The 17,190-nt window shown below is 51.5% G+C and overlaps 2 protein-coding genes across 4 annotated transcripts; one reads left to right on the top strand and one right to left on the bottom strand.

The window, feature by feature from the left end:
• Positions 1-135: 135 nt before the first annotated feature.
• On the bottom strand, positions 136-11,793 carry DCTN4 (dynactin subunit 4). Of its 2 annotated transcripts, XM_003642061.6 has the most exons (14): positions 11,613-11,793; positions 10,545-10,615; positions 10,060-10,238; positions 9,120-9,163; positions 8,323-8,430; positions 7,703-7,723; positions 6,704-6,777; positions 6,420-6,532; positions 5,355-5,464; positions 4,594-4,667; positions 4,115-4,169; positions 3,606-3,713; positions 3,126-3,223; positions 136-2,395 (listed from the first exon to the last, which is right to left on the bottom strand). In XM_003642061.6, the coding sequence occupies exons 1-14, from the start codon at positions 11,745-11,747 to the stop codon at positions 2,182-2,184; spliced, it is 1,404 nt and encodes a 467-aa protein (XP_003642109.1). In that variant the 5' UTR covers positions 11,748-11,793; the 3' UTR covers positions 136-2,181. The 2 variants fall into 2 exon arrangements, with proteins under 2 accessions (XP_003642109.1, XP_414587.1); XM_414587.7 differs by lacking the exon at positions 7,703-7,723.
• A 1,350-nt stretch (positions 11,794-13,143) lies between these two features.
• On the top strand, positions 13,144-14,758 carry SMIM3 (small integral membrane protein 3). 2 transcript variants are annotated; one of them, NM_001302128.2, is made up of 2 exons: positions 13,144-13,216; positions 13,971-14,758. In NM_001302128.2, the coding sequence occupies exon 2, from the start codon at positions 13,972-13,974 to the stop codon at positions 14,149-14,151; it is 180 nt and encodes a 59-aa protein (NP_001289057.1). In that variant the 5' UTR covers positions 13,144-13,216; position 13,971; the 3' UTR covers positions 14,152-14,758. The 2 variants fall into 2 exon arrangements, with proteins under 2 accessions (NP_001289057.1, XP_001233714.2); XM_001233713.7 differs by having other exon boundaries at positions 13,144-13,242.
• Positions 14,759-17,190: the final 2,432 nt, after the last annotated feature.

Below are 17,190 nucleotides of genomic sequence, written 5' to 3'. Positions count from 1 at the left end.
AGCCAGCTCGGCGGAACCAGCGTGAGCGAACGGGAACGGGGACGAACCCATTGGGAGCGCGGGGGTGCTCAGCTTTTTATGCTTTAATTATTACTATTTCCCCATCAGCGGCGGTGTAAATAACAGCGCAGAGCCTGAGAGCCAAGGTCGCTTTATTGAAGATTACTACATGAAGTTAAGCAGTAAGGCAACAGTCGCCTGTCATTAACGTGTAACACCGACGGGCAAGAACTCCTGCGCCCGGGGAGCAAGGACAGACGGACGGACAGACACAGCTCACGGCATTCCTATCACCTACAAGCACCTAAAGGGGACGAACGTCTCACCCAGCGCGTCGGACTGCTCGGACAGCCGCCGACCGGCGCACCCAGCAGCTGTCAGCGATGCACGGAGCCCAGCAGCGCCTCATTCTCCCGTAGCACAGAGCGCAGCCCAAACCCATCGCAATGCCTGCGGCGGCGCCGGGACCGGGAGCTGCAGCCAGAGGGCTCCATCAGCCAGCAGCACCCCAAAAGCTGCTGCCGTAGGTAGTAGTGTTGCGGCTAGTTTGGCTAAGGAGAGAACTCATGGCCGAGGCTTAAGTGTTTTGTTATCTGGAAGGTAAAACAGCAGCAGACACTAGCGCTATACATCAATAAATACGGACTACACTTCTTAGACTCATGCTGTACACCTGTGTGTAACGTAGGCATTGTAAACGTGCTGCCTTGCTGCTCTGGGAGGCGCTGCAGGAGCAGGGCTGTAAGGCGCGTGCTTCCCTTCTAGGCATGGGGAAACCACCCCTCTGGGCACGCTAAGGCAGGCTGCTGGGTTTGCACGAGATGTGGCCTTATCCCTCCCTCCCACGCAGGGATTTGCAGCTCTGGGCTGGCAGAACCACAAGCACAAGCATCGTGAGCAACAAAGCTGTCCTTGGCTTGATACACAAACTTCTCCCAAAGCCAGCATATCAAAGCCCATCAGAAACGGGTAATGAAAGTAAACATTGAACTGGGAAGGAAACTGAAGTCTCCCAAGGACGAGCAGTCACCCACTTGCAGTGTACTGCAGTGAACTGGCATTCGGTATCCTGCATACACTCTTTGTGATTAAAGTCTTAGTTTGGACTACGGCCAAATTACACCCCAGATAAATATATATATATTTAAACAGTGGTACAGTGTATGCTAGTTACAGTATAACAGCCTTTCCTCCTTTATACCCCCACTCCCACAGCTGGAAAAGACAGTATAAACTTGGACAGCCTCTGTAGTTTTTTGTATGCTAGAGCTAATCTCAATTCTCCAAGTTTAGTACTGATTGCTATCCCTATTAACACACATTTATTAATACAAAGACTGACGGGCAGCCTCTCAGGACCACTCTCACCTCAGGAAAGAAATGTAGCACAATAGGACTTCCCAGCTTCTAACAATTCACACTACCACATCCACCTTGCAACACAACGAGCCTACAGTGCGGTTGGTCGCCAGTCAGATCCATGAACACTGCAGTCTATCATGTTTTGGGACTAAAGACAAAGCGATCATTTCCTTTGTGAAAAGATTTACCACTTTGGCTAAGGAAACTACATATGCCAGAGTGTTTTTCCACAAGAACATAAAGGGTTGTACATCTGAGTGCCCCACAGTTATTTGAGGTATCCTAACAGGAAGCAGAAAACAAAAGAAAGAAAGCATCATGCTGCAGCAACAGACCTGTCAGTAATGCAGCAGACACTGCCACCTCCTAAAATGTTTGTTTGAGAAGGGCATAGCTCTGTGTGGGGAAAAAGTTCACTTTTGTGTATGTAACATCAGGTTCGTGGGCTGACATGAAAGAAGAAGAAAAACAACAGTGTTTCTTTTTTGTTGATAAAGCCAAATTCAGCCAGGAGTAATGCAGATCTGGAGAAAGCTAGCTCTATCTGTGTGCTGAAACACGTGCTGCGAGTTAAACTAGCCTGTGGCAGTGTGGGGAAGCAGAGCTTTAGTTAGTGGGCACTACGATAAGAAGAGAGAACAAATCATCCCAAACCACTGCACCCTCACCCACGCAGCCTCCTCCTGATGGCCTGGCTGCAGCCTGTGGCACACACCCACACATCACACAGGAGCTTTCACAGAAGGTTTCACCAGGGTGCATTCTTTCACTGACAGTCCATCCTGCGGCCAGCCATGGGGACACGAGCGCTGGGAGCTTTTAGGGGAGCACTGGGCCGAGGCTGAGCTCAACGTGGTGGGTAAGCCAGATGACCTCCGAGACCTGATCGCATTCCTCGCTGGGCCGGATTGGAGCAGCAAGGTTTTTAAACTCATGCTTCATCTTAAAGCTCACGGTCACTTCGCCCTCCTCTTTCTGTGGGGTAACCTTGATGAAAACTCCTACCTTATTAGCTTTTCTGAAGGCAATAACACTGCAAAACAGAAAACAAAAGAACTGGGTCAGCTGAGTTCTCAATCTATTGTTCTGAGAGATTTATTCTGACACGAAGTAAGAGGGATGCTCAGTTTACAGCCCACGGGCTGAGCATGCCTCACTAGAACAATTGTTCTGGTTGGTGGCTGTTGCTCTTTTGCCAGAGGATACACAGCCCCTCCTGCCTCAAGATCAGAATGCAGTACCCTCCTCTAAGCTGGCAGCTGCTGGCAAATCCATCAATAGAACATGCCTGCTTTGGCCATGGAAGTTATGTACCTAGTTATGCAACAGAGAAAGGTCATAATATATAGTTCAAGCTGCTCTGTAAGAGGTTGTAGAGTGTATTTCAAATTGAAAGCTGGAGGCACCTCTTTTGTACACCCTGCTGTGTGGTTCCCATCACTTCTTTGAACCCTCTGCTTGCAAAGGAGAGGATTACATAGAGTATTCATGGAGAGAAACAGTACCACCACCTATAACTCAACTGCTCTAACACCATACTTGCTTTGAAGGGATGAAATGTCTCAACAGTCCAAACCACAAACAGAAGAGAAAAATTTGCACTACTCTTCTCTGATCACAAAACTAAAAAAATTAACAGTTAAAAAACAAACAAACAAAAAAAACCCCACAACATGCTGAAGAGAGAGAGTATATAGCAAGCTACTTGGTTAAAATGACAAGTACTTAAGGGCCAGGATCCTTACAGGACAAACAGCACTCACTCAGGGTCATCCTGGAAATCTTGAGGCTCTGCCAGCTCATCATATTCTGCTGCAGCATCTTTGCCAGCCAGAATAAGCTCCTTGGGAGGAACTACCACCTGAAACAAAAGAGAGAAGACACCTTTCAGTACTGACCACCATCTACACTGCAAAGAGGACAAAGCAATTCCCTTCTGAGGGCTGCTCTCCTACAGCTTAACAGAAAAAATGATTCACCCTTGGCTTCTCCCTCCTCTGGCACTGTCTATTTACAACTCTTATTTGTGAAGTCATGTATTTCTCCCTTGGGCTCCAGATCTCAGTGATCAGACAGAACTTTAAAATACTTTAAGAGCTGATGTTTACATTGATGGTGGTAATTTAAACCTCCCAGGAAGAAAAGGAAACACAGTCAGTATGGACTAAAGGTGTGACCTGAGGAAAGATAAATGGGAACAGAAAGCCTTGGAAGAGGCCTGGCTTGCACAGCAGGTACAATACCTTGGCACTGCTGTTAATGTTGTCAGGGTCTCCTTCCTCGCACTCCAGCAGCGTGACATGTGTGATATTTTCCACTGGATTGGTCAGAGTCAGAAGAACTTGGCTTTCCTGGAAAGATTCAAGAATTGCAAGTCAAGAAGTAATTATGCTAAAAGTCATTGCTATTGTTAGTACCCCCATACTCTGTGACTGATTGACACCTTCAAAAATCACACTGCTTATCCAAAGGATGGACAGCAAACAGCCCAGTTCCTTCAGAATGCTGGCAACATCATGCAGCACTCCACACCTTTTATTCTTCAGACGCTAGCATGTACTTGCTATGCTAGATATCAGACTGCACTGTAATCTACTCACACAGTGTGACAAGTGCAGGCAGTGTTATTCTGACCACTCCCTTAAGCCCTGCACTCTCTCTAAACAAAGCAAGCAGAGCCCTCAGGAAACAATCCCACATCCACACCTCAGTAATGTCTTACTCTAAAATGTTTCTGGAAAAAGACACTGACCTTCATGTAGCGCAGGTTGGGAATAGACATGATTCTCACTTCAGGGATGTAGTTACTAAAACAACAACAGAGCAAATGACCGTGATAGACTGCACTGCTGTCTGTAACCTACCTGGTGAAGTACGTATTCACAGGCATCTGGCTAGCATGTTCAATGCTAGTAGAGCTTAGCTTACATCAAGCAAATAAATGAAGAGGCTTTTTGCTATATAAGGCTAATCCTACAACTCCTGCTACTACATGGGGCTGGAACAGCATGCACTGCCTTTTTCAGACTGCTGAGGTCCTCAGCAAGCTTTCAGTACACCAGGGAGCAAACTTACTACAAATTACTCAAATACATAAATTAACTGATTATGTCATTTTAACAGATTACACAATTATACACAAGGTCAAATCAAGAGCACGGAAGAAATGAAAATACAAGGCTCTAAGTTTTGGTAGGCAGTTGCTGTCCCCACCCCCCCCATCTTACTTACACAGCAACCATCTGGATCTTGAATTTGATGGATGTTGGGTTGAATTCTGGTTTGCTGAGATTATGTTCACATTTCTAGACGCAAAGATATTTTTGTTAGCATCAAAAGATAGCGTGTGCTCACAAACAGATGAACCAGAGCTGCAGGGACAGGGCCACTAACCACAGCATTATCAACCTGTAGCACAGTGCACATAAAGCTACCTTGGGGTGCATGTAGCCACAGTGGTGGCAAGTTATTGATACTTTGAAAGTATCTTAACAGTTCTGTAAGTGCAATCTCAGAAATACAACTTGAAACCAAGCTTAAAAATACTCAGGCATTGGCTGCAGCAGGAAGAAGGTACAAATAGCTGGAATCCAAGACTGACCTCCTCATGGGCTACTCTTTAAATACAGGCCCTGCCTGACACAAATTGTTTCCCAGAAAACATTCTGAAACTGGGTTTAATTCTTGCCTGTCTTCACTTTCCAGCTCCCCGCTTTTCTTCTCTTTCTGTGTGGCAGAACACACAGACTCTTCTGCAAATCCACATTTGTGTATTTACATGTCTTTGAATAATGTGGAGGGGTAGCTGCATTGTCATCACACCAGAGATGTGACAGCCTCCCTCATCTCTTCATGCTGCTTCCAATATTTGGCTGAAGAGTTTCAACCACCAGAAGCATTCGAGCGATTTCTTTTAAAAAGAAATGCAGAGCTCATTTCCCATAGTCCAAGTCCTGCGAGCCTGCAAGTGATGTTTTGCAGTCATTACTCACCCGACAGCGCAGCGAACGTTTGATCAGGAGGTGCTTATGACGTGGGTAGAGCTGGGAAGCACAGATCGGCTGGAAGTCAGGCTGCAACAAGCGCTGATGCAGTGTCGTCACTGCGTGACACAAAGAAAACCAAATGTACAACTCATCCACGCACTGAAACTCAAGCCAGACTGTACATACACACTGGCCTAACAGCATGTGTGCCAAGGGCAGGCAAATCAGTTTTCATAGCTTGTTACTGTTTACAGCTGGGTGCTGCTTGAGGAGAATACAGAGTTATGCAGCAAGGAGTTAGCGTAATTCAGACTCACACAAAGAATTAGTGACTACAGTTACACAGGCAAGGAACTCCAGCAGCCAAACTCCCCACGGTATTCTTCCATAAAAAAGGCTCCTCACCACAGTCTAGCAGGCAGCAAGCCACCTGGCAGCCCTCCCTCAATGCAGTTGTCTCCTTCACCAGCATCCCATTTTCTCAACACTGACAGAGTCTCATGAGGAAAGGAGACAAAGACCATCCATGCCTTCCCAAAAAGCTTTTATGAATTATTTAACATGTGTGGACTTTGTGGGCCTGCAGAACTGAGGATATCTGTCCTGCTTAGAACCACCTCAGCACAAAATTCACATTGCTTCCTGTACCTGTTGTTTTATTCCATTTACTCCTACGTTTCTTGGACCAATCTACAATATGTGCTGATTAAATCATGAGTCAACCAAGTATCTCACCAGCACAAGTAAGCTGTTCCAACCTGATGTCAAAATAATGCACAGTTGTTACTTAACAGGTCAGTTAAGGTGCCAACTCCCCAGCAGCACAACTACTTCCTTATTATCTGCTATTATTTGAAAAAGGATGTCATGTCTTTCCTTCACCCAAATGTCACATGCAGAAAAATTACAAACAGTGAAAAAAATGAAACAACAGTAAAGAAGTCTGTTTTCCACACCATTTCAACCCCAACATGCTAAAGCCTTGAACCACTAGGAACCCATTGACAAGTTTCCAAACGCTGTCCGTGTTATAAAATGAATGGCAAAAGGGACAAAATATTAAGGTATTACCTTCAGTCAGATTGATTGGTCTTGTGTAGTAATCCTCGGGAAGGGGCTCTACTTCCTCCACTGCATCAGCTGGCTCAATCTTGATCTCCTTTTGGTCCTCTCCTTCTTTCAGACTGGAGCAAAATACCAGGAAACTTAGTCATAAAACACAGCACAGGTGCTCTGACAGACAGCGAGGATAGCACTGCATTATAGCACAGAAAGCAGGAGGTGCTGGGAGTGCAAGACAACAGTAAGTGCACAAGGAGAAGGAAATGTACTTGTTTCTATGAGGTGACACTCACGAGAGTCCTGCGAGAGCGCTGATGGGAGCGCCGGGCCTCTGGCGCTGAAGCCTGGTTCCCAGGCCGTATTTGTCCTATAGGAAAAAAGCCATTGTCAGCCTGAGGTCTGCTTCCTCCCAGGGCAACAAGACCTACTGCAAACTCATTCTTTGAGCTGCATGATAAGCATAGGGAAACAAGCAAATTAAAGCAAAAAGGGAAAGGTATTCAAGGCCTCTCAAGGTTTTTTTTTCCGCTCAGACTGTGAGCAAAGAGAAAATAATTACCACCGCACTGCAGGCTGGAAGAGACAAATGTTTGTGGATACTGCTCATAAAACCTCTTGTTTTTAAACCATCAACCTGCAGTACTAACATACTGTCCCTTCAACTGCTTGTCAAGTCATGTAGAATGAGAGTTCAACTGCATAAGAACTAGGTAGACATGGCTGTGTGTCCATGCGAAACGCTCTCCCTGCAGCACTGCTACAGACACTGAAAGGTTCCATTTCCTATGTGCTTCGTTACCTAAAGGTCTGTCTCTCTCACCAAGCACAACCACTCGGCAGGAACAGCTGAGCTACTCCTCTGCTTTCTGCAGCTGAACTGTACACGATGTCTGGGAGCAGAGATCTTCCTTCTGGGCAGAACTGAAAATTTAATTCTTTCCAAATGAGAAATCTGAGCATCAGAACTACCCTGGTGGTTCCTCAAGGATCAGAAGACTGATATTAGTACCATTTCCCTCAGGTAGGTAGACGGACACCTCTTGGCTGAGATTTGTGAAGAACTGCCTTTCAAATGTGAGTTACCTACCCAAAGGCAACGCCCTGTTTCCAAACTAGCAAAAACCATGTTTTTTTAAACACATTACCCTCTAACTAGTTAGCCTTCAGGTGCTTTTGCTCTACGCACATTCAAGTCAGAGGCCCTGAGGAAATGTGCAGAGCAGAATATGTTACTACCCTTCAGTTGGTACCGTGAGAGCTTTAACACCAGCAGAAACGGTGAAAAGACTTACCACTACATGTATAGTGTGTTGCTGTGGAGAGCCCCCAAAATAGCAGCAGGTAGCAACGGAGACAAAAAATGCAGCCATAAGACACAAGCAAGGGCACAGAGCAGGCACAGTTAATTGAGAAGTAGCAAGCATATGCGGAGTCATCCAGCTGAACGAAGTAAGCATTTACCTGACAGTTACAATGAACAAGTAATTCAGGCCACAACCAAGTCTTAACATTAATTTCAGTTGAGACTTCATGCAGCAAAGTGCAGGACAATCCTCACTTGGTACTGAGCAGCAGTATGCAACTGTCCTGAAAAGGCTACCACTGTATCGTAACTACAGCTGTAATGCACTTCACTGCTGGATAGGTACTCCTTTGCCTGGCAAGTACGAAACCTTCTGGCACTATCAGAGAGGATTATTACCAAAAAAATGCAGCATAGTACAAATTAAAGGGTGCAAAACTACTCATCCCTAAAGAAATCCTGGCGCACTTTCTTCATGTTATTCTCAAGTAAAAAAAAAAAAGAAAGCGGAGTAGCCCTATCATGCTACCCCTCTACCCAATCATTTTCCAAGCTGAGGCTGCTGTGCATCACTTTGCCTGCTCTGAAGGCACAGTACTCCCAGCTCACCGAGAAGGCCAGAGGCATGTAGTTTCGGCGTCGCACCAGCTTCTTCCGGTCCCGCTCGATCTTCTCTTTCTGAGCCAACTGCTGGTAGTACTCAACCAGCTTGTTAATCTGGAGGGAAGAAGAAGTACAGATACCCAGTGAAAGAAGAACAAACATCACACCAGCTGCAGTATTTCAATGTGAACAAGCTGGGGTTCCTGCTACTTGTTTCATTCTGTCCCAGTACCAGTGTATCACAGGATACGCATTAAAGAAGCTGCTGTGTCTTAAAATTTATTTATGCACATCGTGGGTGACGAACTGATGTTCCTCTGGGAATGAGACCTACCAGAAAACAGCATCCTGTTCTGATTTCCCAGTTAGTAACTGTCCCTGTTTAGATTCATCCTTTAGTTTTTCCAAAGCATGCTTTGAAAGTTAAGAGTTTTAAAGGGAGACCAGTAAGGTAAAATTGGATGTGCTCTGTCAAAGGTTAAGAACACTACTCATTAGATAGCAAGCTTCCTCAGACACACATAGACAGCATGTTCATTAGTGCAATTTTAACAGTGCCACTTGTTACTATGTTTGTAGTGGAGATCCTCCCAAACAAGCAATTTCATACTATGACATACATGGGTATGCCTCTGAGAGGACTTCCTTCCACTGAACTCAGTCAAGGCAGAGATTATGAACTGGACCTGGCACATGAAGAATTGTGTAGGTGCAGAAAAGAAGATCGAGAGGGTCTGGAACCTCTAATGGCTCTTTTTAGCTGATGCCATCTCAGCCTAAGGGTGGCCTTCCCCTTCACTCACCCTCTGCGTGTGAGGATTCTCTGGTTCCTGCCAGCCACCACTAGCTGCAAGAGAATAAAACAAAGTCCTGAGGAGATTTCCAGACTCCACACAGAAATCACACCTTACACCCACCTGTTTCAGTCCTAGCTGTGAAATATGGCTTTCCCTATACTCAACTCACCACCCTTACCATCACAGTTCTTCAGGTTCATACCTGCATAAACACATACCTCTCTGAGCTTTTCATGGGCAGGTTTGGATTGAAGTGACTTGCCCAGTTTTACACTGCGTTTTTAAACAACTACTGCTTGAGGAATACTCAGAACAGCACCCAGGGGTGACTACAGCAGTACGCACATCAGTTTACAACTACATTTTCTTACTAACAGCTGCCCGTGTCTCTGCACCTTCATCTCCAGGTCTTCAGTCATATGAACAATAAGAGTCAAAGAGAACCTGCCTGTTCTACTCAGTCTCATTCCTGGAGCCTGATACATATTTTCTGCATGTCTTATGAACTGAGAAATAGACAAAAGCTTTGTTCCATTTCTGTCACGAAGAGAAAAAACAGGTGCACGCACTGACTAATACCTCTGAAATAAGCCTAAACAAACAGAAGTGACAGGAAATGAGTTTGATTTCTGTGCTGTTAGACTGAGCAACTTCAAGGACTGAAGCAAGCTCTCAGCCAGGGAAGAGCACACCTACTAAGTAAGATCCACATCTGACAGCTCTCTGACAAGTCAGGGAACACGAGCATGGAAGTGGGTCAGATGTACACTAAGCTCTTCAGATGAGCTTTCACCAAAAAAGCATTTTCTTGTCCATTTCCCAACTGCAACTCAAACTCTAGACAAACTTTATGCTTATCATACAGCCAGGATCTAGGCTGATTGTATTCTACCTTCACTAGACATGGTGGACTGCTATTTGCCTTGTATTTTTGCACGTCACTTACCGACAGACTTGTCTGCCATGCCCACATCCCTGGAAGTCCAGCGGCAAAACCCACAGGCCAAGTAATATGCTTTCTTCATGGTAGTCTTGGCTGGGTCATCAGGGAGTGGAGCAGGAATGCTAGTGGCCCGGGTGGAAAGGGTGTGCATGCAGCAGGGGCAGTCAAAACAGTTAGCACACCTGGAGAGAGAAAGGCCTTAGAATTGTGGAATCATTAAGGCTGGAAAAGCCTTCCAAGATCATCCAGTCCAATTGTCAGCCCACCACAGTGCTCCTAACGCAGTCCATAGGAGCAGGAACACACACTCAATGAGCAAATTAAATCAACATCATGGGAAAATGATGTTGACTTTTTCCCCAAGACAAACCAAAAGGTAACGAGTGATGTAATTTTTGAAGGGAGCTTCAGGTATGTGCGGTTGGGTGCTCATAATATAAGGACAAAGCTGCTCTGAATGGTGGCCCTTGATGACAAATGAACCTTACCGATTCTTCTTCAGCTTGGCCTCGGCTGACGGCATGTTTTCCAGGCAGCTGGGGCAGTAGTGGGAGTCCACCTGAGGGACAGCACAGACATGTCACTGTCCTGCCATGCTGTAGCACACAGACTGCAGCTGGAAACTGCTGCACTACTCACGAGGCTTTGCCTGCAGACAGCTGGGTTAAGCCAGTGAGGACAGTGTTCTTTCAGTGTTCTTTTGGTATCTGAAACCTCAGGCCATCTCAGCCAAGCACTGATGTTTAATAATGTTGGGAGGTTTCTTAAGACACCACATGGCAAAGGCACGGCAAGGGTTGGATGACTGCAGATCCCACAGTGTCACTTCTGAGCCCGGACAGCAGGCTGTAATGCACTATTTGCCACTTCTATCCACATTTATTCTGCTTTGTACCTACACCGGGCACAAAGCCATACGTTTCAGGAAACATTTTGCTCTTACAAACTAACGTTGTCAATTAGCACGATGGTAACAGGAAGGAGACCCTTCCCGGAGAAGGAAACAGCCGCACAGTCGGGAAGGGCCAGGCCTGAGGCCTCCCCGGGAGCACCGCGATGGAGGCAGGCGGTGACACATCTATTTTCTGTCCCTGGGAGGCTTTACAGTTTGCAGGGACGCCTCTTCAAGGAATCGAATGCTTTTCGTAATGCTTTTTTTGCCACTGATGCTTTCTTATTTCACAGTATAACCGGGCAATTGGTTTTGGGGAGCCCGAGCGACCACCAGAGCTCGGGGCCAGGACAAGGCCGCACCGCCCCGGCAGGAGCTCGGCCCTCTACACGCAGTCCCACCCCTGCCCCGTGCGATCTCGCCAATCACAGCCCAAGCTCCGCAGATGGACAGGATCACTGAGCCAATCCACCGCGAGGCACCGCCCCTTCTGTCATGGACAGCCAATCGCATCGTTAACCAAGAGCACCGCTGTGCCCACCCCCAGCGGCCGCCGCCAGCCAATGACGAGGCAAGTCGCGAGTAAGCGGCAGGCGAAACAGCCAATAAGCGCGCGGAGGGCAGCGCCCCGTTCCGTATGCCGGCGCGGCCGGGCGGCCGTTACCTCGTGCGAGACGCACTCCAGGGAGCGGAGCTCGCTGCAGTAGCGGCAGAAGTAGAGCTGCGACAGCGGAGCCCGCATCTCCTTCTCGCCGCGCACCAAGTACAGCACCCGCTCCGACTGCAGCAACGACGCCATCTTGGGAGGGAACGGCCGCCACGCGCCGCGCCGCGATTACGTCACCGCGCGGCGCCGCCCCCGTGTCCGACGGAGACCACGTGACCCGCCACTTTAACCCCTGCGGCGCCGGGCGGGACGGGGTGGCGCGCTGAGGGCCCGCGCTGCTTGCGGGGCTTCGTGCGGTGTGCCACGGCCTGTGCATGGTCCGTATTGCGTGCAGAGCTCGCGTACGGCCTGCAGAGCGCAAGCGTCTGTGCTACAGCCTGTGTCGCGTGCAGCGGTCGTCCTTGGTCTGAGTGCAAGCACCGCAGCGCTCCTATGGATGCGCGTGGCCTCTTGCAGTGCAGCACTGACTGTTGCATGGGTACTCGCAGTGCTGCAGTGGCCGTTCATGGCCTGGGTGCTTCTTGCAGCGTTGCATTGCCTGTGCGTTGCACAGGTGCTTCCTGCAGTGTTGTGGTGTTGCATTCGGCTGCCTCCTAAGCAGTGCGCTGGCTGTGGGGAGGAGGAGAGCAGCAGTGCTCCAGCTGTGCCTGCAGCTCCTGGGTGTCCCCGTGCAGGGCTCAGTCACAGCCGCTCTTTACTGAGAAGCGAGCAGCACAGAACAACCCAGAGATCTGCAGATGCGTGTCAGGGTGCTGTGCTTCGCTGTGCTCTGCAGGCAGCGTGCATGAAGTCAGCTCCTGGGCATGACACTGAGGCTCCTCTGTGTGAACCCTGCAGCGTCGTGCAGCTCCAGCCACCGCCTGCCCTTCCTGTGCGGCTGCGGAGGAAACCCACGGCTGTGTTGCTTCCTCTGCATGGTGATAGGACCCTGCGTGGCTTTATCCCAGGCTGCGCTGGAGGCTGATGAGGGCTGAGCTGCTGTGGGCTCCTGCCCGGCTCTGAGCATGGGGCTGCTGGGCTGGAGGAAGAGATCTGTGACGGTGCTCAGCCGTGAAATGTCAATAGAATACAATGAGAGAGTGTCCTGACCTGGGAGGGACCCACGGGGATCACCGAGTCCAACCGTGGCTCCATATAGCAACACACAAACCCTATGTCTGAGAGTGGTGTCCAAACGTTTCCTGAGCTCCTGTAGCTCCGGGTCGTACCCCCGCCATGGGGAGCCGTTCCATGCCCACCGCCCTCTGGTGAAAAACCTTTTCCTGACCCCCCCCTGACGCAGCACCACGCCGCTCCCTTGAGTCGTGTTTCTGATCCCACGGCGCGTCCATCCCACATCCATCCCCACACCCCGCAGCAGTGGCCGCGTTACCCCATCCCCTCCGCGCTCCCGCACACAGCGGGCTGCGGGGACTCGGACTTCACTCTGGAGCGCTCCCAGCCCTCTCTCCCCACTTCTCTCCCCTCCGGGCCTCCTCCCCCTCTCCCTCTCCCCGCTCCCTCCCCCTCCCCGCCCCGTCCCTCCCCCGACGGCCGCCCCGGTTCCACGCTCCGTGCCGGGGCCGTTCTCGGCGGGACGCTGCCTCCGCTCATCGCCGCAGGTAGGGGACCGGCCCCGGGACCGGCTGTGAGTACCGGCGTGGGATTCGCTTCGTGCCTCGCGGTGCTGCTCCCCGCCCCGAGCCACGCGTGGCCGTGGGCACCGCGCTTGGTCCCGAGGAGCTCGGAGCGCACCAACCGGATGCGGGGCAGCTCCGGAGTCCACCCGTGGGACCCCCGTCCCGTCGAGGAGGCGCTGGGAGCGCATCCCACGCGTGTTTTCAGCGCGCTCGAGTTGCTGAGGAAGGGGGGGAGGCACCGCGGTGGTGATGCCCACCGTGCGGTGCCGAAGCAGCGCTGCTAATTGAGCCGTTAATTGCGTGACTCAGCGGGAGGTGGGGGGGGGGTTACGGGGAGCTGTGAGCACGGGCTGCGTGGGACCACGCGTTCCAGCGCTCTGCTTCCCCACGGAGCTGCTTTGGGGCTGGGCACCCACCGGCTGCCCCCAGCACCTCACTGCAGCATCGCTCTGCACTGCCAGCAGACCCCAAAGCGAGCGGGTAATCGGTGGGATGCCTGCTGGCAGCTTTGCTCCATCAACTCCTTTAATTGCAGCAGCAATTAACAGGGAACATTTTTTTCCCCGGGCTCCCATCCAGCTGCATCAAAGCACGCTGGAAATCCCACGGCGTCTGGAAGGAGCTTTGGCCAAAACCTGTTTGCTCTGCGAGGAGCACATGGCCGAGACTGGACGTGGTCTCCCTGCGGAGGCTTTGGGCTCTATAGCCCCATCACTGCTCTGTGTCTCCCTTTTAGGATGGACGTCCCCGGCCCTATTGGTCCCACTGCCCTCCCCAAGCACATCTTGGACATCTGGGTCATCATTCTTATCATCCTGGCCACCATCCTCGTCATGACAGTCCTGGTGCTCTGCCCGGCCACGGCTGTCATCATATACCGGGTACGGACTCACCCCACACGCAATGGCGTCGTGTGAGGGGGGACAGCGGGACTCCCACCACGGGGTACCCCACGAGTGGGGAGAGGATGGGGCCGGAGTGGGAGTGAAGCCAACAGGCTGCTGGGGAGCACAAGGGGATCTGGTTGTGTGGCATTGAGGACATGGAGGTGATGCCCAGCTGGAAGTGACTTGTTCCTGTAAGATAGCTTCCCTCTGCCGTCTTGCAGCCACATTATCCCATCGGGACTCTCCCAGCACCAGCAGCAAGGCAGCAAGGACCGTAAATGCCTGGCATAGTTATTTCTCCAGCTGCTGGGCTGGTTGGAAGAGTCAAAGCCAGATGACGGATGTGGCTTCAGATCCACACTGCTGAAAGCATTACTGCAGGAGCCCATCCCAGCAGGAATGCAGCTGGCACCAGTGGTTCCATGTGTCAGATATCGACTGGAATTCCAGGAAACTCTATGGGGTTCAGTTCCTATGGGTCCAAAGGGACAGAGGAGTGTGGGCAGCTCCTGCCTGCGTGGTGTCGGGGCTGCATTCCTTCCCCTGTGCCTTCCTATCCAACAGGCAGCAGAGGGTTCCCTCACAGGCACTGCCAGACCAAATAAGCTCGTAGAAAATAAATTGACTTTATTCTATACGTTTATGTCTATATATGTGTCATGCAGCTCTGTCCACGTGGTTGGTTTCAGGGCACAGCGCTTTGCCACAGCTTCCCAAACCCTTGCCCGTCCCTGAGCCCATTGGCACAGCCCCATGCTGCAGTGCAGCCCCTGTGCTGGGTGCAATGTAGGGCCAGGGCTGCCATGTGTGGGACAGGAGCCTGCGGCCAGACCAGCATCCTGGCATGACTCAACACGAGAAAGTACGTAAGCAGCGAGCTGAATCAGGCTGGGATGTGGGAATGGTTGCTTAAACGCTGTGTTCACCGCTGCGGAGGTACATCCTCTGGGGTTGGGCAGGGTTTGCTTTGGGGTCAGGGGAAAGCACAGACCCCAGGGAGCAAGGAGACGTTCTCCTTTCAAGCTGCCTTATTGCGCTCCCCTCTCAAGTCGCTGAACTGGAGCAAAGAAGCAGATTTCTTTCTCCTTTGTTCCTCCTCTCTCCCTCGCTCGCTGGCAGTCACAGTGTGCAGCTGGTGGTGGTCACGGTGCTGCCGCTCAGAGCGGCCCCCGCCTTGCTGCTGTCCCCCCATCCCACCCCACTGCCAGCAGCTGCTGCCTGGGACATGCGCAGGGCGGCCGCGGTGTGTGGAGCAGAGCAGTACTGCAGGAGGTGGGTAGGGACGGAGCCACAGCTGTGTCAGTGGCTTGAGGAGGAAGCCTGGCTTGAGGTGAGAGAGCAAAAAAACACAGCCGTTCCCACCTCCCCGAGCACTTTTCTCCTGGGTCAGGGGTGCACGAGGGATTTCCTTTTGCGGCGGTGGAGGTTTCTGGGAAGACTGAATCCCTATTGCAAACATTTCCAGGAAAGGCATTGTGGAAAGGAGCTCTGCAAAGAAGGCTCTGTGAGCAGCGACAACTCAGAGCCACGTGAAGCAAAATGGCAGCAGAGGGGAGAGCTGGGGGGGAGAGCGGGGGGCACTTCCAGAGCGTGATAAGGGGGGATTGCACACCTGGAACAAAAGTTCAGAGGTTGTGCTGAGGCTGACGTTTTGCCACGGCCATGTGCTGACTCCCAGGGTGCAGCAGAGGTGCACGGGGTCCCTGTCCCTTGCTGTGGCCTCTACAGCCTCTGATGTGCAGAAGGGATGAGCGCTACTGGAGGAGAAGGATCTGGAGGCGATGGGTGTGGATGGCCTGGTGCCAACCCAAAGCCACACAGGGCAGGATGCTGCTGTCCCACTGCAGCACCGGAGGTGGTGGTTGCAGGGATGGGGCTGGAAGCACTGCTGGCCGCCTGTCCCCAACCCCTGCCAAACATCTGCAGCAGGCGGGGCTGACGCCGGCAGAAAAACACCCGAGGAGGGAGGCTGATGGGCGGTCAGCCCGTCCCACACTCCCCTTGTTGGGATGGGGGATGCTGCTCCAACCTTGGCACGGATTGGGGTGACATGCAGGGTCCCACCAAACTCAGCCGTGGGGATCCATCGACCTCAGCTTGTTGAATCCTTCCCTGTGCTTCGGCGCTCTCCCTGGGGAGGCTGGCCTGGTGTCAGGAGCCAAGGAACAATTTATTTTTGTTTTGGTTTAGGAAAAAAGAAGGTGGTTCAGGAGCAGGTCAGCCCTTCCCCGCGTGCGGAGGCGATTTAGGGACGTGTGGAAGGGACGCGTCCTCTGCTGCCGCACAGCCCCAACCAAGTCCTTGTGCACAGCTGGAAACCCACCAGAGCCCCACAGCAGCAATTAGGGGATAAATACAAGGATGATGGGAAATAGGAGGGAGGGAGTGCACCTCCAGCAGCCCCGCTGCTGTATCCAGAGCGTCCCCTGCCACGGGGGACTAGAGAAGGGCTAAGCCACCTCTCCACATGCTTAGAGCTTTGGGGAACACTGTGATTGAGGAATCAATCCCCACAGAGGGACCTGTGGGGACACTGCCCCATGGCCAGGCTGTGGAGTCTCCTCCATTCCATTGTGCAGGGGGCAGACCCTGAGCCAGCTGTCCCCTGCTGCAGGCGTGACCTATCTGCTCTGTTCCTAGGACCAGAGGTTCACTGCTCTGAACCCTGTTTCCCCAGTTAAGTAATCCCAGCTGTGTTCCATCAGTCTGTGGCACCTTCCTGTCACTGACCCCAAGCACACCCTGGCGCCCTTTCAGAGCCTGCAGCACCATCCCAGGACATCGTGTCCCTGCCATGGGATGGGGATTGCTCCCCTGAGCCCACAGCACCGCTGCCCTTCCCTTTTGCTGCTCTGGGTTTGGGAGGAAGCCCTGCTCTGCCAGCGCTGCTCTGTAGCAAAGTTAAACTCCAGCATTGGTGCCGGTGAGCAGATACTCACTGTGTCCCAGGGCTGACCCGCTGCCACACTTTGTCCCAGGTCAGTGAACCCCTGACCACAGCCTCCCCCCAGCTTCCCCAGACCGGTTCATCAGGCCATTTGGAGGGATTTAAGGGAATTTACACCTCAT

Source organism: Gallus gallus, chromosome 13 (assembly GCF_016699485.2).
Source record: "Gallus gallus isolate bGalGal1 chromosome 13, bGalGal1.mat.broiler.GRCg7b, whole genome shotgun sequence".
In the NCBI taxonomy this organism is placed as follows: domain Eukaryota; kingdom Metazoa; phylum Chordata; class Aves; order Galliformes; family Phasianidae; genus Gallus; species Gallus gallus.
This window is presented reverse-complemented; position numbering and strand designations above follow the sequence as displayed.